We start from the raw sequence: 22355 nt of genomic DNA, 5'->3' as shown, positions 1-22355 counted from the left end.
GGGGGGACCTCTTTATTCCTAATCACACTACTGATCTGCTGCTAATGGTTACATTTTTTTTCTCTTTTCCAATCTGTGTTTATCACATCTTTTTGAACAGATTCTTATAAAGGAAAACTAAGCTAATTATACTGCTTCTATGCTTCTGTTGTCTTTTTAAGGCTTTTTGGAACCTTGTTTGTAATGCGACAATTTTGTGATGATGTTTTGACTTTGGTAACTCTCATCTGTCTTTGTAGGAATCTTGTTGTTAACAGAGTCTCTTCTTTTTCAGCTCGACAGATGAGCAGTTTCGCTGGAACGCTCAAGGTAGAGATTTCTATGGCTGCTTCCTCTGCTTCTTCTATCCTTATTTTTCATTTTGTTAGCTAACCAAAAGCTTGCATTGTGCATTGTCATCATGCAAATGCTTCAACAATGTCCCCCTATTTTATAAAGGGTTTTAAGTTTAAATTTAAGATTGATTGGAACATTGGCATTAGCCTCCTTATAATGTCGGTCATACATTGTTATGAAAATCTATTTCCCCCTTAAAGAAGTCTTCCGTTTTAGCTTTTTTGTCACCGCTGAATGTTTCAGGTTATCAGACGACTTTCTCTTTAAATTATGAAGATGTACCCTAACCAACCTAGTCCACGTGAAAACATCATTGGGAACTACATATAACGGCAGATTGTGTCACCTGTGGTGGCAACTACTGCCATCAACCGTTTGTGAAAAGTGGAAATCGTTTAACATTTAACATAAATGTGAAGAAATGTTGTCCTTTTTGAGGATTTTTGATCATTGCACGACACCGCATCTAAATTATATTTTAGTCTAAACTTTGGCTGGGCCACTCCAATATGGAGTGATTCACTCCATACTCCAAGACAGTTCACAGCTTAAGGTTTTGAACAGTCACTCTCCTTAAAGATTTCCTGGTAGAGAGCTGTATTTTAAAAAAAATGCTTGGTATTTTGTAAGCAGACGTAACAGGACACACCCCTTTTAAAAATTTCCCTTTTGTTCCCCGAAAGTTTTTTTTTTTTTTTTTTTTTTTTTTTTTGAGTCATGATCGCTGACCTTAACCGGGCAAAGTGAATTTTGTTTAATTTTTTTCTGGGTTCTGTGATCTCCTGGATGTGGTCGACATAATCTTAGAGAAAGTATGGCTGGCCAGTCATTCCTGGTTCTCCAATGTTTTTTTGTTTTTTTTTCATTTGTGAATAATGGTGTTCAGTACTGTTCACTGTAGCTTCAAAGCCTTAGAAATGGCTTTGTAACCAAGTCTAGGAGCAGTTATCCATGGTACTGTTTCCTATTTGTTTCAGGTAGATTGAGGTGAGGATGTGTCGCGTTTTAAAATCGTTCAGCCTACTTCATGTATCTGACATTTGCTCTTTAAGTGATTTCTTGACATGAGGTCAGGCACTAATCAGGCCTGGATGAGGCTTGTGTAATTGAACTAAAAAAGTGGTTAATCACAGTTTAATTCATGGTCTACCAAGGAGAGCAATTATATAGGGCAAGTTGGTTGGGTGAGATGTTTTGTTACATAGTAAATTGTATTGTCATTTGAAACTGCATTTATGTTGATTCAGGTTAGCTTTGTCCAATATTAAAATGTGTCATTTTAAATGTGAACAATAAATAAATACCTGAAGTAAATCTAGTAAAATCTGTATGGGGGCAAATACACTTTCCTAGGATTCTTCTACAAAAACAAAGTAAAACTTGAAAAGTTCCACCGGCAAACAGGTTATTATTGTTGGTGACTATTCTCAATGTGGAAATAGTACAAACTCCTTTTACCCAGATTCTTAACTGCATGTGTAAATAACACAAATATTCATTCTGTACATTTGTAAAATTTGTCTGCTGGCTTTTGTGTGCCTTTTTAACTATGAACAAATATTTCAAGTGTTCAAAATCCTATTAAATAGTCCTAAATCTTGTCATTTTTGATTATGGATAACATTTCATAGACTGTTAGAGGAAAGAGGTCGGAGTCCCGAGAGACCCCAGTCAATCTCTTCCTCATTTCCACTTTGTCTTTTCCTTCAGCCATTTTTTGACTTTCTTTTTTTTTTTCTCCACAGCGGACGGACAAAAGGATATCGAGCATGAGTTAACCACCGGCTTAGAGTTAGTAGATTCCTGCATTCGCTCGCTACAGGAATCAGGAATACTTGACAGTGCAGAACGTAAGTAAACTTAATAGCCTCATTTTGCTTGTATGTGGGAATTGTGTTGCTTCACTGGTCAAGTCCTCAAGTACCATGTGTGTTTATCCATTCTCAGGTGGTTTAGCTCAGTGTCTGCTTTGTGATGTTTAAGTGACTGAGAGGTGCAATCTGCTTACAGCCTGCACTTACAGATTTGGAATGAGAATGAGCAGGCATTTGGTTTTTAACAAGTTCAGTCTATTTTTATTTCTTCTTAAATACTTTTTTTTTTTAAGCTGCATGCAATGATATGAAAAATTGTTGTTTTCTTAGCGTTTCCTGAAAAATGTATTCCTGAGTCATCGCTGTTTAGAGAATCTCTCCCACTCAGGCTCAATTTTTGTTTGGATGTACAATAAGCAATTTGACTTAAAAAGCATTGCATTGCAATATAAGGTATTGTATGTGCATTTGTTAGCATAAATTAAATGAATAAAATGTAAAAAATTTAATTTTGTATAAACTTTGTTTTATGAAGCCTGTCACAACGGAGCAGCACTATAAGGACATAAAAGTCAATTAAGTACCCACCACACAAGAAAGCGTTACTATTTTAACATTAAGTCAGACAGTTAACCCTGTCGACTGCAAAGCAGTTAGGGACAAACACAACGTGCTGTTCCAGGAGTAATTACTGGGTGACTTTTTCCAAACTTTAGACTATGGTTTAAAATGAAATAATAATAATAATATCTAACTATGATTGAAAGGCAGCTCTTGTGCTGTGTAAGGTCCTGTTAAATGTGCTTGGCATTTTCTTTTCAGGTCATTGGTTTTGGCATTCCCATTTCACTTATTGTCTGCTGACCTTTTTGATAGTGGATTTTGCTATAACAAATGACATTTTAAAAACACCACAGTATAAAAACTTGCATATAAAACATGTAATATGTGATTTTTTGTTGGTTTTCTGGAGTAACTTGCATATAAAACATTGAATATCTTTTTCATTTCCTGGGACTAAGGTGCGGCTGTAATCATTATACATACCTCCACAGAGTTAGTATGCATGGCTTAATAAAAATGCAGACCTGATTAATCTTGAAAACCTCCCATTGCAATATTAACTTCATTTGCTTCTTTTTTTGCTTTGATGGGAAAATATTGTCTGTCCAAATACATGCTAAACAGTTGGGAGACATTAAACTCCTGGCTGCTGGAAGTGACATAGTCTCTTGTCCAAATTGTGAGCTCTCTTATCGTAGGTGTTCCATACCCCTCATTGTTTTAGGTTTGTAATCACAGTGAGCAAATCCAAATATATTTGGTTTCGCTTTTCCTCTGGGACTGCGAGTGTGTTTTATTTCTAGTGTAAAACCTCTTCAAATTTCTAAGCAGCAAGCAAATGAAACGCTGACATGCTAATGCTTTTGCTGAAAGGCTGCACAGAACAAAGAATCCTTTGCTTTTAGCCTGTCCTGTTGCTGGTGAGGTGTTGATGCAGAGTGATACAGCGAATAATTATTCCTGCAGAGACACATAATTAAATGTTCTTGCCAAAACAATTACTATCTAAACAACAGCCTTTTTATAATACTATAATATGGGATATGCATTTTTACATTAACCCTATAATTACTGTCTTTTTTAATTATTTCAATTTGTCACATCCTTCATGTACAAATTTTAAAGGCAGGCAAGATGCCATTTATTGTCACTCTTTAATGAACACTTTGGTCTAAAGACTTGAAACTTGTATTTCTGCATAGATACGATTAAAACATGATAAAAAAGTGCCCAAAGTATCTAAAGACAATACATTTTTCTAAAGAGTTACTTGCTGAAATAAAAAATGACATAAACATGGTATATTTGATTTAAATTAGGTAAGTCAATTACCGTATTTTTCGGACTTTAAGTCACTCTGGAATATAAATCGCAGCAAACCATAAACTGCATTTATGGCACGGATGTCTCAGAGCAATATAAAGCTCAGCTATACGCTAGCGCTAGCTGTTATTAGCTTCACAGAAAGCCCAATAACAGGGCTCTGTCTCAGTCTGGGCCCTTCAAGTTGCACCTCGCAACGCTCTGTTATGTGAATGCATACTGAAACAGCGAAACAACATACAAACATATGTTCAGTCTTTGTTGTTTATAAGTTAATTTTTCAATAAATTGTCAAGTGGTACAGGATCAGCATAACGTTTTCACAAGCCTAGAGTGTCCTCCTGCGGCTTTAGATGGTAATGTTTACTGCTTGGTTCATGTTGGTCAGTATGAATTACCATTTAAAATTGATAAATAAGTCGTACCTGACTAAGTCGCAGGATTGGCCAAACTATGACAAAAAGTGTGACTTGAAGTCCAAAAAAATACAGTAGTTCTCTAAGTAAAAAGCAGTTGTTTTCCAATCTTTGGTCCATATTAGAAATAAAGCCTGTTCTCTTGATGCAAGATCTTGAAAAGGCCATTCATGCCTTGATTACCTCCTATTCAGATTACTGAAGCTGACTTTACACTGGGCAGCTCTCTGCCTCCTGACCCCAGTTTTTCCAAAAGGCTCATCATAATTCCCTACAAAACAGGTTCATAATACACCTGCTTTAGCTTCTGTTTGCCGCTTGCCTGGGAAAGTTAGAATTGCTGTCAGGACCCACCCGTTTGTATATAAAGCCCATCATGGTCTTGCCTTCTTATATCATTGACCTCCTACTTAACTACATTAATTTCCATCCTTGACTACATTGTGTAAGGCATGCATATTCACAGCCTACCTCTCTTGTATTATGTTTTAGTTGAGGGCTCACAAGCAACAGGGTGCAGAGCCACAACAGTTCACACAGCAGAGTTGCTGACGATCAAAGCAAACGCCGTCTAAAAATAGCATTGCTGCTTTTCCTTTTAGAGTGTTGTGTGGATAAGACTGCTGAACTGTCTGTTGGGAAAACTATTTTATATCTAAAGTTTTGTTTATTGTTTTTTGTTTGAGAGAGGAACGCCTCCTTTGGAGGCTAGATTAGAATTCAAGACATCTGTCCTACATGGAGTTAGTCAAGGTTCTGATCTTAATTTATTACAAATGCTGTAGGAGGTCCTAAAACAAGCAGTTCATGGAAATCCACCACTGTAGCAGATCTGAAATGGTTCTGTTCAGATGAGCAGTCAATAACTCATCTAAGCAGAGACCCTGGACTTAAACACATTTTCCCCTAAATCAATACTTCATGCACATCAGTCGCTTACGGTAATCAGTAGTTACATATAATATTTACACATTGGCTTTTTGGCCCAAAGTTCTGGTGATACTTTGCTATATAACAGGCATAAAGACACAAATTTCCCCACTCCAAACTGACTTTCTTGACTTCATTGTAACTTATCACAGTTATTTGAAGAAAAAATTGCCTTAGAATTCATTTTCCTCCCCCTTATTAAACCGATCTGAATTAATCTGCGTCTAAATGCAGCTAAAGATACTCACAAGACGGCTAATAACTTTGCTGTCCAACATTCTCAATGCCAGGGGAAAAAAATAAATTAAAATAAAAACAACTTCATAATAACAAAAAAACTTCACCTTACAAGTTCGATGACGAAAAGAAAGCATACACCATTTATGTCTCGTAACAGAAAATAACAGGGACCAAAGCCGAGTGGCGATGAGTTTAGGAGAGCCTACTCCGACTGCGTAGCACAAAAGCTTTGTATTAATAATTCACAAAAAGCTGGGGATGAATCACGATGAAAGAAGACGAGTCTTGTGAAGGCGAGAGAAAGGGGAGTTGATCCTGGCTCACAGCGCACAGAGGGAACAGGATCCTTAGGAGAGAGGAAAAGAGCAATACGCAGAAAGCAAATAGACAGGGGAGAGGAATAAGAAATCACAATATGTGTTTCCCATCTTTTAATTTATTTTACGATAAAAAAAAACCCACTTCTCAGTGAGCTCAAAGAACCACGCCCTGGTTTCATGTAGACCTTTTTGTGGAATCTGAGTTTTAAGAAAGAGAGCCCAGTTCAACATCTTTAACTTCTCAAATGTATCAGGAGTTAGAATATTTTGAAATTCTGTTCAATACATTAATTTAATAGAGCTAAATGCAACATTTAAAACTACCTTTATAGTCTTTATTTACCATGGCACTCCAGTTTAAAATACAGTCCACATCGAAAACTGCCTATTTTAGTTAGTATAAGTGAATGTCTATGGGGGGAAACAAATATGAGACCATATCAACTTTATTTATTTTCACTCTAAATACCCACAGGACCAAAATGCTGTACACAGAATAAATGAAACAATAGTCATAGAACAACAAATAAATAATAAAGTAAAGAGGACCTGAAAACAAATAAAATAGCCTGGTATTCAAATAATGAAAAAATCGTATAACCCATCAGAATGAATTAAAAGAGAAATAGCTAAAAGTAAATTGTAATAATAATAATTAAAAAAAACAATTTCAAAGTAGATTATCTGAAAAAGCTACTGCTGGTGGTAGAAGCTTCTCACACTCTAGATTTAGATTATGAAGTGTTGTTAAAGTCATAGTCAACACTGACTAGAGGGAGATTTTACATGAAATGTTCTGCATTAGCACTTATGGTGGCTAAGTTTTTGTGGTGCATTAAAGGAAACATTCATTGAGCAAGACATTTTCCGTTACCTGCAAATCTCATCAGCAACAGTAAAAAAAAAAAAAAAAAAAAAAAAAAAAAAAGTTGTTAAATGATTCATTCTTGACTTACCTGTCTTACACAGTGGTCGAGTGAGGTTTCAAACGGTGGGAAGGTAAATAAGCAGCTCTGTTTAAGTTGTTAGACCTTCCCTCCATCATAACTTTTCTACTCAGCCCTCCTTTTCCCTTCCACTACATTTCTCCGCTCCTCCTTCTTTTCCAATTCTCTGTGTTCTCCTCTGTCTCTCCCTTCCTCGGCTAATAAATTATGTATGCCATCTCCAACTCACAGAGTGCTGCACTGCTGCACTATCTGCTCTAAATTGCTGCTCTCTCTCTCTCTCTCTTTCTCTCTCCCCCTTTTCACTCTTTGCCTCTCAATCTCTCCCCTTCACGCCCCCTCTCTTTCTCACTCTTAATCTCTCACTTTCTCTTTCTCGCACACAAACTCAACTCCAAACCCCTCTCCGCCTACCCAACCATGCGCCACTCCTGTCTCAATTGGTAGGACCGGCTCTCCTTTCCCAGAGTTCCTTGCAGCTCAACTCCACCCCGGAGGCTTCGCTCCAGTACTCTGCCAGCTACCATAGCAACCAGACCCTCGCCCTTAGCGACAGCATTTCTGCAGCAACTCCTCAGCGCAGCGGGCAGGTTGGAGGAGCCGTGCACAGCTACAACCAGGTAGGGAAAACCGCTGGGGAAAAGATGGTGACAGGGATGCAAGCAGTGAGACTGATGAAACCCCTCAGAATGAATTTTGTGTGAACTTAGAAGTGTTTCTGAGAACTTTTTGGTCTGTGCCTTAAATTGCTTGATAAGATGGAGATGCTTGAAGCCCTCATCTTTGCTGAAGTGTCTACTGCCTGCCGCACAAGTGACTAATTCAAACTTGCAAGAGACTTCATCTAGTGAAGTCGAGAACAAAGCTGGGTTTTCGGGTTCCTTGTCGATCCATTTCTGTTTCTGATACTGAGCTGCTGCTGAAACTCGCGGCTCTCCCAGCACGTTGATCTGTTTTGACATCGTAGTTATTCAGCCTGTTTAATGTCTAATTACATGTTTATACAGAATCCACTTTCATTAACCTTGCTGAAGTCCAGCCTTGGCAACCGTCGTCGTCAGAAACGCACAGGATGTTTGACACAGTTTTGATGACGGAGACAAATTCATTAAAGCGGGCCTAATGGAAGACCGGTAATTAGACAGAAATGAGCAAAAATAAATAAATGCATGCTGAGAGATCTCAGCACGCGTCTTGTTTAGAGGAACTTGAGAGGTAACGCGAGGCAGAAAGTCACATATGCATCACAGCAGCTTGCTGCTGGAGAGAAACCCACCAAATTACTTTAGAGCCTACAGCAGCCAATTATTTCTTGTTTTCAAGTCCCTACCATACCAGCGGTAATACCGCTACTGGAAACACACATGCGTGCGCAACAGAAACTCGCAGACACCCACGCATCTGCTTAATCAGTGAGCAGCTGCAGCGTTTTTCGTTAAAAACTATTTCCACTGTCGGGAACAAATGTTCCATTTGCCACAGATGATTAGGAAGTAAGAGTAATCAAAATATTTTAGATTAGCCACTGTTATCCAACCACTAGATCTTCCATCCACAACTGAACTTTTTAAATAAAGACCAAAACCTTTGTGTTTAGGCAGACTTTTATTAGTTATAACTGTGGTGGTACTTCTGGTTGCATCTGCCTTGTTTAACCCATTTTTTTTTGTTTAAGTTTGCTTTTATCTCCCTGTGTGTTTATGGGGCTGCATGTGGATTTTGTTAAGCACTTTGGTATTATGGATGTGGAAAGGGCTATAAAAATTACTGATTGATTGGTTGGCTAATTGGTTGGTTGGTTGGTTGACTGATTGGTTGATTGATTTGTAATTTTTAAGCAAGGATCTAACCTCCTTTGTGAAAAACTAAGACTCATGCGTTAAACTTTTGGGAATGAGTTTTACTCGTCGGGCAACTGTCTTTACAAACAAAGAAGGGTATGCACTTTCCGGAGCTGGCTTCAGATGAAGTTCGAGTGCTTCCTTACTTGAATATGAATCACGAGATGAAACGATGGAAGGAAAAAGTGATAGGGAGGTAGATGAGTGTTGAAGCATTTTTTTTTCCCCTTTCTGCAGCGTTCCTGTCCTCCATTCCCACCTCCCATCCTCCTCCCCCTGTCCTTTCTCCTCACCATCTCTGTCCATGTGAGTGTATGTGTTTGTGTGCTCTTTCCTCTGATGTTTGGGCTTGTCAGTGTAATGGGGATACTGCTGTCAGCAGAGTTTTGTTGCTCATGAATAGCTTTATGTATGCCAGAACTGGGAGACGGGGAGGTTTAGCTTGCATACATGTGCTGTACAAGAAATGTCGACGTGTTTGCAGCTTGGTGTGCACAAAGGAGGAGGAGGAGGGGGGGTGTTACTATCACATGTACATGTTCCAACCTTGTGTGTACATGGGTACATTCATTTAAAGTTTGTACAAGTGGCTGTTTAAAGAAGATGAAGAGGGTAAGAGAAAGGTCTATCATGTCGTTTCCCTTTTGTAGGATATTTTTAACCCTGAGTGGTCTGGCTTTAATAATGCATGGTTACATGGCACCTCAAACGTCCCGGTCTTTTACTGGATGTGAAAAATACAGCATAAGATACAGTGAAATCACAGCGTGTGCCGGACCTTCTCTCTGTTAGTTACCTCAGCCAACAATTTATCTTTTACTCATCATTTATTTACATGTCCGTTTACATATTCATTCATTAATCCACCACTCTGTTCTCTATGCCTTACTGTGCCCCTTTGCTTCTGGTAGCACATCTATAGCTCAAAACTGATTTTGCACCTTTCTTTTTTTAAGCAAAGTCAGTTAGAAATCGTTGATAGAATACCTTAGACTGTTTTGCGTATGTATTGGAACCTGCTTCAGATCTTCCGCTTGGCTTTAAAAGCCTATCAAACAATTCAGCAGACTAACAGAGCTGGGTTTAAAAATGTTGGCGTGTCAGTGCGTCTTCATTAAGATTTCCTTTGAACTATTTGTAGAAATGGTTTTCAGCCTGTTTAGAAAAAAACAGACATCAAGAACCTTGTACATATTTCGTCTTCAAAAGCTGTTGCTGTAATAAACAAATATGGACTAGTTTGGATTAATATAAAGGTCGAATAGATTGTAAGGGTTTTGTTGGATGAACTTCTACTTTTTGTTAATTGAAAACTAGCAGCTTACTTAAAGCTGGCTTAGACTCATTGCAAAAAAACATTTTTCTTAAATTATTTTTTTACATTACGACATAAAAACCGACTGTTACAAATTCATGGCATCAAAATTACGATATAAACAACAATAACTCGCAGAAAACAGCAGCTGCGCTACACCATGATGGATTTGTGGATAATCAGTAAGACTCACTTCTGACAACAGAACATACTAGTATCCTAAAAATTAACCAGAGTGTAGGTCTTCTGAACACCCAATTATGCAAAAATGGAGTATGACAGTTTCCACCCTGTTTTGAGCATGCACACTTCCATTGTAGGACTGTGGTGATTGCCATATCATGGCTGCCACATGCCAGTAGCAGCAGTTTCACCATATCCATGCCATGTGGCCCAGCACAAAACTGCATAGATTGGTCACCAGCACCAATCCTTCTCATGCCTCCCACCAAGGCAACAAATGTGCTCCAAGCAAGACTTATTATAATGCTTTTGGCACTGCAGCTAATATGTGCATCAGGCTCTACAACTGCTCTGGCTGGAGCCAAAAGAATCTCAGTAGGATGCTGCAACGAACAGTCCCCACTCGTCATACCGGTAAAAACCAGCCCATGTTTGGGCATATAAATTTAATTTGCTTTGAGCACTCAATAAACTATGGCTGTCTGTTGACAAAAAAAAAAAAAAAAAATCATGCACACCTCCAAATTGTGCAGATTTGTAACATACCAAAGGAAGTTATAAGTTTTTCATGTGTGTCTGTCAAAGAGGGGCCCAGGCAGTGGCAGCTTGTCAATAGGTGGTGCTTGGGCATCGCCCCGTCACTATTGCAGGAATATAACTGTAGACACAGTAAACATAATTTAGGAATAAAAAAGTGATGATCACATCAGTTCTCTCATAACAATGTGTCTGACTTTTGATTTTTCAGCATCACATATAACAAGTCAGACTACAATGATGACAAGACAGGAGAGAGACGATGGTAAAATATGTCATTTATTCTAAAAAATTATGAGTAAGATACAATGGATAAGGAATCTATCTAGAAATTAATAATTTCACAAGGATTTCGCAGGCTGGAGGAATTCATTTACAGGTTGGCCTTGCTCTCTCTCTCTCTCTCTCTCTCTCTCTCTCTCTCTCTCTCTCTCTCTCTCTCTCTCTCTCTCTCTCTCTCTCTCTCTCTCTCTCTCTCTCTCTCTCTCTCTGAGACCATGTGTGGCCATGGTATGAGGTGCAAATGTAAAACTGTTGTGTTATGGCAAGCAACCACGGTGGAATAAATGACCTTTTAGACAGTAGTCTGCTAAAAATACAACAGTGGCCTAATCATGATCGTGGATGGTTTTGAGACCATAGGACAGTCATTTATGTACTGTGAAAGGAGCCTAGGTGTGAGGGCATCAATTAAAAGGAAAAGCAAAAAAAAAAAAAAAACCTTTGCTTGTCTGAATTATTCAGATGTTTTATAGTAGATGTGTGATGATAGTAACCCTGAACGATGCTTGTTTAATATGATGAAATGTAATCATGCAGCAGTGCCTTGACTTTAAGAAGACAGATTTTTACCAGAAAAGAAGACTCTAGATTTTGAAAGACAGAGTCAAAGTTTAGACTTCAACCTGGTTATAATATTTTCAAAGGAATTTAAAGAAATCTCTTTGGGAACAGAGTCAAATAAATACCTTCACAACAATTTATGTGACTGAAAAAGCTTAACAAAAAAAAACTACTAGCTTGAATCACAGGGTTTACTATATTTTGACACTGAGCTTCTATTGGTTTTCGTAATGAAAACTGGGGGAACTGTGCTAGAACCACATCTTTGGTTCTTGGAAGAGATAAATTTGAGCTTATTGTAAAGCAGAAAATATAACCAGGAACAGCCATTGGAAAAATAATGGAGACTCTGTGCCTGTTCATAGCACTATATTTATCTCAGGGAGATTTGCTGAGCAGACATGTCTCTCTTTTCTTCCAAGGTGTGGCTACACAATAGAGTAGCTGCAGATATTAACACCTGGAAACATTTACACACATAACCTTCAAACACCAACTCCAATGTGTGTGTGTGTGGGTGTGTGTGTGTTGGGGAGGGGGGGTGGCACTCCATTAAGAGCTATGTAGGCGTTTTTGTCTGTGTATCTGTGATCAAATTTAAGGATAACTGGAAGATAATGGAGCTGATTCCTGCAACACATGCATCATATTATTTAATAGGCTCTCAAAACATTTAAAACATTTCTTCACTTGTAAAATGCAAGTTTTTATATTTGATTTCTGAGAACTTATTGTATTGTCTTAATATGTTGATTGGATTATTCTGAAGTTATAAAAGTGTTCCAAGGTGACTTCTTGACTGTGTGCTTGCATATTAAAGCTTTCCACAAATGCACCATTCCTATAAATAGCCATTTTTAAAATGCATTCGCAGCTAAAATGTTAAATGGAGACTCCCTGAGATTGCGTGATGAGGTGATTTGGTTTCTGCTTTACTGCTTTTGGAGAAGAGATATTTGGAAATATTCCTTTTGATCTGTGGCAAAACAGCTTCCTAATTCCCTTTTGATTATCAAAGGGAGCACAACTTCAGTTTATGGGCACTTAAACAGGAGTCAACACTGTTGGCAAGTTAAAAATGTGCATTTCTATGTAATTTTCAGTTCTTTATATATATATATATATATATATATATATATATATATATATATATATATATATATATATATATATATATATATATATATATATATATTGTTGTTATAAATTAGGTAAGAGACATAAATATATAAATAGAATATAACTTTTGTAGTTCTTTCTTTTAGATTAAGTATGGTGAAACTAAGCTTTAAAATAAATTATTTCTTTTATCTAAGCTTGATGGACTTTAAGGTTGTCTAAGTCCTATTCAAATCCTCTTTAGGCCTTCTATAATAGTGTCATTATTAGCTACTTTAGGTTAAGTTGTTCACTCCTCAGAGGACCGACTGATCTCACTGTACATAAAGTTATTGACGATGACTACACACCACACAAAACGACTCTGAACCTTTGTTTGCTCCTTCTTTAGATTTAGACGTCTCCCTCCTCTTCCAGAGACCCATTCCACTGATCCCTTTTCCCTTGTTATGGCTGTTCTTGTCTAACTTGCTCTGCGTTTCCTTTTATCTCCTCAGGTGACATCTAGCCGTGCAGCCCAGCAGCAACAATCACAAACTGGGGCAGGATCAGGTAGGCATTCGTTTCTTCCTTTCTTCTTTTTTCCCCCTCACGATTCGTTTTCCTTCTTTGAAATGTATTTTTCCCATGATACATTCTTAGCATTCATTAGCTTTTCGCTACTGATACTCAGAGATGAGATTTCCCCCCTTTTTAGTAATACTCATAAGGCTCTCTCTCCCATTTTGTGGTTTTAGCTGCTGAATTATTCCTTTTGTTATGTTAACTGCTTTTGATCTTTTTACTTCTTACATTTTTTGTACAGCTCTTTGGTCAGCTGTTACGTTGTTTAAATGAGGCGGTATAATATGGTATGGTAATGCTTTTGATCTTTGTTCTGACATTCATCCCCTTTGTATGCCGGTGCTTTGTGGCAGTCTGCTGTAAAGCACAAGCATTAGCCTCCTCACACTCTCACCCCTTCCCTCTGTTTCACTCTGTTTATTAAAAAAGAAATCCCCTCTTTGCTCTTCAGGAATTTACTACTCCAGCTCTACTTTACCTGCCCAGCGAGTCAGTTCCCCCCTGTCAGGGGGAGGAGGCTCAGGGTCAGGTTCCCCCAGTAAACACCAACGTTTGGGATCAGCCTCGGACACGCAAGGCTACTCCACCACCCAGCGCCTGCCTTCCTCTTCCCCCTCCTCCTCTCCCAGCAAACAGTCTCCTGCTAATCGGCTGGCCAAGTCATACAGGTAGACCACCACATTCCCTGGACCTTTAACAATGGATTACACACACACACACACACACACACACACACATATATATATATATATATATATATATATATATATATATATATATATATATATATATATATATATATATATATATATATATATACTACATTCAGTTTCTGAGTTTCCACTTTGTCATTGTCCAGTACTTCAGTTGCTGTGACAACATCAGGGGGTGGGTCACCACTGAGGGTGGCATCTCCGCCGAACTCTACAGCAGCAGGAGGAGGGAACAGTTCATCATCGTCCCCTCTTCACCAGGTACCATTTTTTTTTTTATCATCTTAAGGCGTGTTTTATGATGCATCTGTTTTGGAGCAATCTTGCAGGATGTTTATTAGCAATGTTTGTGGCGGACTGAAGGGTTTTTACTACAGGCGCCGTTAATCTATCTGTACGATAAATATTTTTGTGTTCTCTCAAAATCAAAGTGGGATAGTTTGTACTGTGTGGTATGATTAATGTCTTGTTGAAAATATGTTTTGACTGTGATGTGGTAGTTTTAGACTCTGTCACAGAGACTTTTGAAATTGACCAGGTGTTTTGTGCTCTTTCACTTAGTCTGACTAATACTTATCTAAAAGAAGTTATCTCTATGTAACTTCTCGGGACTATTCTGTGGAGAAGGACTGATCAGACACAATGTTTTGAGATTTATGGATACCTTGACTGGTCACAACTCCCTATATAACAACAAAATATAAAGCACTGAGCAATCGGACACTTTTTTACAGGAACCTCATCAACTTCTTCAGCAATCTGAGCTACAGTAGTGGTGGGTTGTGTAAACCCGCCCCGCTCTGACCGTCTCAGTCATTGTGTCATTGGGTAAGACACCTCGTCCGCCTTGCCTGCTGTCAGTGGTCAGAGGGCCCGGTGGCGCACATTGTCTGACAGCATCGCTTCTGTCAGCCTGCCCCAGGACAGTGGCTACAATGTAGCTCACCACCGTCAGTGTGTGAATATGTGAGTGAATAGGCCAATGACTGAATGCATTGTAAAGCGTTTTGTGGCCGTTGGACTTGATAAAGCGCTACAGGACATTTAGCATTTTACGATTTAACAAGCCACCATAACAGTGAACAGAGTATCGTTTGCTTAGTAACAGCTGGTATGCTGTGGGACTCCTCTGGGTCGCGGGATGCTTTTTCCGACGCCATTCAAAACCTGCATTGAATGAGCTGCTCTTGAGACCTAGAATGATTTAGAATGATTTAATAACAACACAAATATGCAAAACAGATTTCCATGATAGTTCTCCTCCACTTCCAGATCTGTGCTACATCCCGGCCTAATCTTTCCTGTCCAATGGGAGCAACAGTCGTCACACCTGTGGCTTTAGTACAAGTCATAGTTCATTTGCAGAAAGTAAAATGTGAAAGCAAACCAGACCAAACATATAACAATAAATCCCGCTTTTGGTCCAGACCAAACAAGAAGACCAAAGGACTTTCCTGGTGTGAATACACCGTTACTATAAAAATCTGCACAATTCTTGAGTTTTTTTTTTTTTTCCTTCGAGAACAGAAAGGAGTTCTATACTTTATTCAAGCCATGTTTTTTGCGTTAACCAAGTTACTGTAGAGTTCATCATACATTTACTTAGTGTGTTATTATGTGCTCCTGCTTTGTCTATCGGAGGCTGTTGCATACAAAGCAGCATTATAATTTGCATGTTTTGGACAATCAGTTGCGTTTATCCCCTCCTCAAAAGTCTGTCATTCAGATATTGACATCCACTATACAAAAATTTTACTTGGAAAGACAAAAGGAGATAAATGTTATTTATAACTGCTGATACAAAATTTGGCTGCCAGCACAGAAAAAATGGCTGAGAAACAAACTAGACATACACGTCATGCTGTTCTGTCTTTGAGTATAACACAACAAAACTTAATCTAGCAGTAAAATGTCTTGTCTTTGCAGATGAGTTCTGGCATAGGGAGCTATGCCACTCTGTCTCCCAAGCGGCTGGCAGCTCACCACGCTTCTGACCAATACAAGATCTCGCACGAGCTCTACGCTACTGCTACACTACAGAGACCTGGCAGTCTAGCAGGTGAGAGTTTACTCATTTACCCTGTTTAAAATAAGCTGTGGTGTTTTGCAACACAACTTGTAGCTTGAAAACGTGCTCGGAGTAGTTCATGTTTACAAAAATGGTTCACCTTTTGCACCATCTTTAAACCCCACTTCTAAATGAACCCTGATACCCATCCATTCTATTCACATCCATTGTTAAAATCTTGACCTATTAAAAGAATTTTAACCTTAATTTTCTTCATTTTGTCTTTACCTTTTGAACTGTGTTGTGAAGTTAATTTTAAAAACCACTGTACAACCTTATATATATATATATATATATATATATATATATATATATATATATATATATAAATATATATATATATATATATATATATATATATATATATATATTAATATATTTCAAAATCCTACTACCCTTTTTTTCTTGTCTGAAACATTTAGATCTTTCTCTCTAAATTGTTCATATTGATGCCTCACTTTTGTCCCGTACTTCAAGAAGAATGGGAAGAATATTGAAAATTATATAGCAAGAAATTAAGTTAAAGATAACCATAAACATTTCATTTTAAAGAATCACAAAGAAAAATGAACAAGCACCACATTTCAGGCTGCCAACATTTGACAATTCAATAAATTATTGGCCTGTAACTTTATACATTTGATGTTAAACTTAAATAATTTTAGAACCTGGTAATTGAAGCTGTAGAATACACTGGGGATGTGTTTTCCTTTTACCATGACTGTACCTGCCTGAGGAAAGCAGTTTAATAATTATTATAATAATAATAAGTCAGACCTTCAGCTCTTCATAAGCCAGCAAAGCATACTATCACTGTCACATTTCAAATCTGAGCCAGATGTTTAAAAACTACACTGTGTGCAGAATTATTATAAAAGTCTTTCTTTTAAGAATTTTTTTTAACATTCACCATCTACAGTGCTCTTTGTAAATCCAAAATGTTAATAAACCTCAAACGGGAATGTTTAAGACAGTGGAAGTGAGGTTTCTGCTTTCTTAGGAGAATATCTATTTGTGCATAATTATTGGGCAATACTTATTATGGAAAATTATCACACAACTAAATGAAAACCCCCATTTTCCCATCTCATGTTTTTTGTTATTTTTATTTACTTACGTGAGAATTATAAACAACTGAAAACCTCCCTGACAAATCAGTGACCAATATAGCCACCGTTCTTTTCAATAACACTGATTAGTCTTCAGTTCATCGGGTATGTAAGTTTTTTATCTTTTGCCAATCAACTTTTTGTGCAGCAGCAACCACAGCCTCTCAGGAATGTTTTCCTTCTCTGCAAACCTCGTTTTTAAGAACTGTCCACAAGATCTCAATTGGGTACAGATCAGGTGAGGAAGGGAGTCGTGTCATACGTTTACAGGCCAGCCATGCAGAGGAGTGCTTGGATGTATGTGATGGAGCATTGCCCCGCATAAAATCATTTCCTTTTTGAAATGAACTTCTTCCTGTACTACTGCTTGAAGAAAGCCTTTTCTAAAAACTGACAGTAGGGTTGGGAGTTGATTTTGGAGCCCTTCTTCAGCCCACAAAGGTCCAACCAGCTCATTAATCTTTAATAATACCAGCCCGTACCTGTACCCTACCTCCACCTTGCTGGCATCTGACTCGAAGTGGAGCTCTGTGCCCTTTTCTCATCCAGCACCACGGGCCCATCCATCTGGTTCGTCAAGATTCACTCTCATTTATTAAGTCCATGAAACCTTTTGAGAAATCTCTCTTCAGATGTTTCCTGGCCCAGTCTAGACGCTACAGCTCATGTTGTGCAGTGGTGGTCGGGTTTCAGCATTCCTTACCTTGGCCATGTCTCTGAGCACTGAACATCTTCTAGATACTCCAGGAGGGTTGAGGTTATGGAATATGATAGAACTAGAAGATAATGGGTTCTCAGTAGCTTCATGCTTGATTCTTCTCAAATCCACGTCAGTTAATTTGGCTCTTTTTTTTTTCTCAACATGTTTATTGTGACCCTGTTGACTATTTGCAACAACATGTTTGATGATCACTGCTCAATATCTTATCAACTTCAAGAGTGCTGCATCTTTTTTTCTTTTTCGGCCGTTTTGTTGACCTCCTCATGCCACATCCTTTCCCTTATGTACCGTAACACAGCTGCTATACTGAAATCTATTAGGCATTGGGATTTATCCAGCTTTGAATTAGAAATTACCTAAAAATGATGATATGGTCAAAATACTCACCTAATACTTGTGCGCGCAGTGTGTTATTCACACCAGACAGCAAAACAACCCATGCTATTAAAATACAGACAAATACTAACACATAAATGCTCACTGAATAGCTGTCAGAATCCTAACATGATAAGGTATAAGTAGGGCTGGACGATATTTTAATAACAATACATATCGATCAATAGACGTATATCGATGATAGAAAAAAAGGGTAAAAAAAAAGTTCAATAGAATAAAAATTTTCTTTCCTTTTGCATTCTATCATGTAGGTTAATATTACATCAATCACAACGCAGACCCAGGAAGCTCCGCCCCCTTTAAAGAGTTCAGAGAGCACACCTTCTTGTTTATTTTTTATAAACTTGCCCTTTTGGTAAAAAGTTGGTTGAATAAAGGGTTGAGTTTGACTTGAGTGTTTGTGTCTGTAGCTAAAAATAAATTGCTAAACAACAGCATAAATTGTTCAGGGCTGCACTTAAAATTCATGTTTTGAATTTGTTGATAATTATTGATATTGATCGATATGATTTTTATTTAATCAATATGCTTTGTTCCTATATCGTCCAGCCCTAGGTATTAGTAACTACCAAAATGTTTCCGTCATTTAGAGCACTGACAGTGATTGCTGTTCTTACTATATGGGTATACCTTTATTCTGTATACCCAGCAGCAGTCTTGTCTTGACACCCTTTCATCACTTTGTTGTCCTCTTTTTACTTTGAACTGTTTTACAAGTTTGTTTTGCCTATTTGTGGTGTGCTTTGGACATGTACCTGGCTTCCAACAGGGAATCAACTGTGTTATGCCTTCTGACGTGCCACGTGAAATGATGAGAGCACTGTGCTCTTCACTTAATGCACTGTTACATAGGTTAATTGGTAAATGGTTCGATATGTTACTGTTGTCTGGGTTCCACGTGCATCCGGTTGACAGCGGACAAGCCAAGTAATGGATTAATTACCGCCAGTAACTGGAATGAAGTGTTGCGAGGACTTTTATGTGCTCTGGGCCAAATAATTGTATTGTGATATCATCAAGTTGACATGGCAATTTGTTATTTATGCAGTATACCGGTATAGACAAAACATACCGGCAGGTATTGGGCTGCAGATGAGTACCATCCTTCTGGACCAACAACACCGGGCATGTGTACAATGTAACCTGACGTACACCAGTTCCTCAAAAGTGGGATTAAGTTGTAATGCAATGGTATTTTTTTTCATTAAACTACTTCTTCAGTGTGCAGCAAGTTGTAGTATAGACTAGTAGATATAGGGTCTAGTATTTAGAGACTGTATCTGTAGCATTTAGTCCTTCAGCTGGTCAACATTGGAGCTTTAAGCACAGCATCGCCTCTTTGGGTGTTTTTGGTTTAATCTCTGCTATAAAAAGAGTGATGTATAAATAAATAAGTAGAAAAAAAACCCCAAAAAGGAATAATTGCAAGTATTAAATGAAATGTGGTAATATTTTCCCAGATCTTTTAATAGTGTTAATGATACAGCATAGATTTAGTTTCCTTTTAGACATACTCACACGATGGTAAGGCTTCAAAGGACATTTGGTTTTTATACATCATCATTTTCTATTATTCAGCAAGTGAAACATTTTGGATATTTATCTTCTCTCTTTTCTTTTGAAATTCCCTTTCCTTTGAAAGAAAGAGGTCAGTACCTAAACAAGTGGGCCCTTGTGAGACACAAAATAAATGAATAGTGAAATAAAACCAACTCTGAGATGAAAGGCATGTGTGGAAGGAAAAGAGCCGGGATGAGTCATGGTATTAAGGGGCGTGTCTATTCGACTCTAATTTTTTGCTCCTTCATAAAAAACTTAGAGGATCTCCACTTTATTATAGATTTTTTCTCTTTTTTTAAAAAATTGTATTAATTTCTTTTAATGCTTGAAATTAAAATATCACTTTAATGGTTATTTTAACTCCCTTTTTTGACCATGTTGATTTTCAAGTTTTTTTTATTTTATTTTTATCTCTTGGATAGTAACTATGGCCAGAAAAATAATGTAGCCTCATGCTTTGTCTCTTCCAGTGAAGATTAACCAGCTATTTGGTTAAACTGTGCTTCCCAGTGACTGTGTAATCTTGATACTACGACTCAGGCGATATATCACAAGATATATCACAAGACTCCCAGGTAGTTTTAGGAAAATCACTTCTGTTTGGGTGCTGACTGCGTTCAGTCTTCACCTCCGCTGTGGCACTACAGCTCCAACAGCAACTTACCTACAAGCTACTGTATCTGCTCGATTCTTCTGGGATGACAAAACGCCTCATGTGTTTTAATTTCTGATCGGATTTGTCAGCCTGAATGGGTTTCTTCACATGGGGGCCTGAATCTTGTAGCCCTGCCCCTTCCTCCCGTGGAAAATCCTTGGCACACAGTTTGCGGCCCCCTGAGAACTAATACGATATGATAAGACATTAGTTCCACTGGACGCTTTCTTCCTCTGTCACTCAGAGGTTTTGTACGTGTGTGTTTGTGTGATCTCATTTCATCTCCTGCCATGTCAGCTAAGCCCTTCTGACTTGCCTTTGTATTCCCTGAGTGTGCCCCCTTTAAACCGTTTTCCAATTTTAATTTTTTGCTTTGGTTTTTTTTTTTTTCTTCTTTTTTTTCAGAGCAAGGCCCTCTGTCTTACAGCTGTTCTGCTGTATTTTGAACAAATGCCCGTTGTCAATTTTCTCCTTGCCCTGTGTTTCTGTGGGATTCCTGCCAAACACAGCAAGCGAGGGGACATTGCATCTCATTATTTTCCTGCTGACAAAAAGCAATGTGTTCAATGTAGATTAAAAAAATGAAAAACAGACGCATCATTCGCTCGCCCTCTGTCCCTCTCAATCTCCGCGTGTCTCTTCTTCTACAGCTTGCGTGGCGATGCATGTTTCTGTTTTTGCGTGCGCGTTCGTGATTCAAGGCAGGTCTAACCCGCTGGTTTTCCTGTAACTCACACAAACACGCACCGCCTCACAAAAGCGCACGGTGCGGATGCTCTGTCCTACAAACAGGCTCATTTCAGAAGTATTTTGTTGTTGAAGTCCCGTTTTGTTCTCTCTTTGTTGTCATTACAAATCATTGTTATGATCTTTTATCCATTATTTCCTGTTTTCAGACTCCTTTTTCTCATCTCCTCTATCCATCAGCGGCTACATCCATTTTTGATTAATCTTATCCTCCTTTTGAAATCAAGTCCGTCTTCCGTCTCCATCTATGACTTCACTCTCCTTTTTTCCTGCCCTGTTCTGTCTCCGTCCTGCATTACAATGTCCTAACAAACGATGCTTAATTGTGTTTTGTTTTACTCTGTTTTATCTCTTTCAGTGTCTCAGTGTGAATCACAAAACCTTTGCCCTCATTTTTACAGGCTCCCGTGGCTCCTACAGTAGTCAGCACAGTCAGGAAACTCTTCGGCCCCTAGGGTCCCCCGAGCACCACATAGACCCTATCTATGAGGAACGTGTCTATCACAACAAGGGCCCTATGAGGAGCCTTAGTCAGAGCCAGGGACCAGACACGGGCCCTTACCGCAACAACACTGGTAAAAGACTTACTTTATTTGTATAAGCAGTTAGTTATATTGTTTTCATTCAGTGTCGTTTCATTTTTTGTTGTTGTTTTTATCTTAATCTAACAACTTTACATGTAGTACCAGAATATTTTAGATCAAATTATTCATGTTGGCTGAATATAGATCAAGAAGTTGGTTGTATAGAAAAAAATAAATTAACTTTCATAATCAGACCAATTTCCTTTCTAAATATCAGTGCATTTATTTCCCTTAACTCAGTTCATCCATATTCCAGTTTTTTAAATGTATGCCGCTGTGGCAGGAAGACCCTTTGGTTTCTGATTGTTTTTTTATTTTACATGTGTATTAACCTTTTCTAATTTACTGTTCTTTTTCTGCTGTTTACAGCTAGTAGTTTATTTTGATAAATTATGTTAAACCTTTTACAATACCTGAATTCTGAAAGCTGGTAACATAGAAAGGCTACTTTCTATGTTACTCATTTACCAGGCAAGTTGTGAAAAAGTAATGCTGAAGGACTGCGCCCGC

At 38.1% G+C, this 22355-nt stretch overlaps 1 protein-coding gene across 4 annotated transcripts in view; it reads left to right on the top strand.

The window, feature by feature from the left end:
• The window catches only part of ctnnd2a (catenin (cadherin-associated protein), delta 2a), a 210485-nt gene that overhangs the window by 39530 nt on the left and 148600 nt on the right, over nt 1–22355 (top strand). For 3 of the 4 annotated variants that reach the window (XM_036124881.1, XM_036124883.1, XM_036124880.1), the window contains exons 2-9: nt 275–309; nt 2082–2186; nt 7338–7510; nt 13226–13280; nt 13744–13960; nt 14152–14266; nt 15932–16064; nt 21663–21836. In XM_036124881.1, the coding sequence (XP_035980774.1) occupies nt 275–309; nt 2082–2186; nt 7338–7510; nt 13226–13280; nt 13744–13960; nt 14152–14266; nt 15932–16064; nt 21663–21836 (1007 nt within the window). The remainder of the gene's footprint in view (nt 1–274; nt 310–2081; nt 2187–7337; nt 7511–13225; nt 13281–13743; nt 13961–14151; nt 14267–15931; nt 16065–21662; nt 21837–22355) is intronic. The other variant, XM_036124884.1, reaches the window with a different exon arrangement.

Source organism: Fundulus heteroclitus, chromosome 21, assembly GCF_011125445.2.
Source record: "Fundulus heteroclitus isolate FHET01 chromosome 21, MU-UCD_Fhet_4.1, whole genome shotgun sequence".
Taxonomy (NCBI): Eukaryota; Metazoa; Chordata; class Actinopteri; order Cyprinodontiformes; family Fundulidae; genus Fundulus; species Fundulus heteroclitus.
Note: the sequence above shows the minus strand (reverse complement) of the source record. Positions and strands in the feature narration are given on the sequence as shown.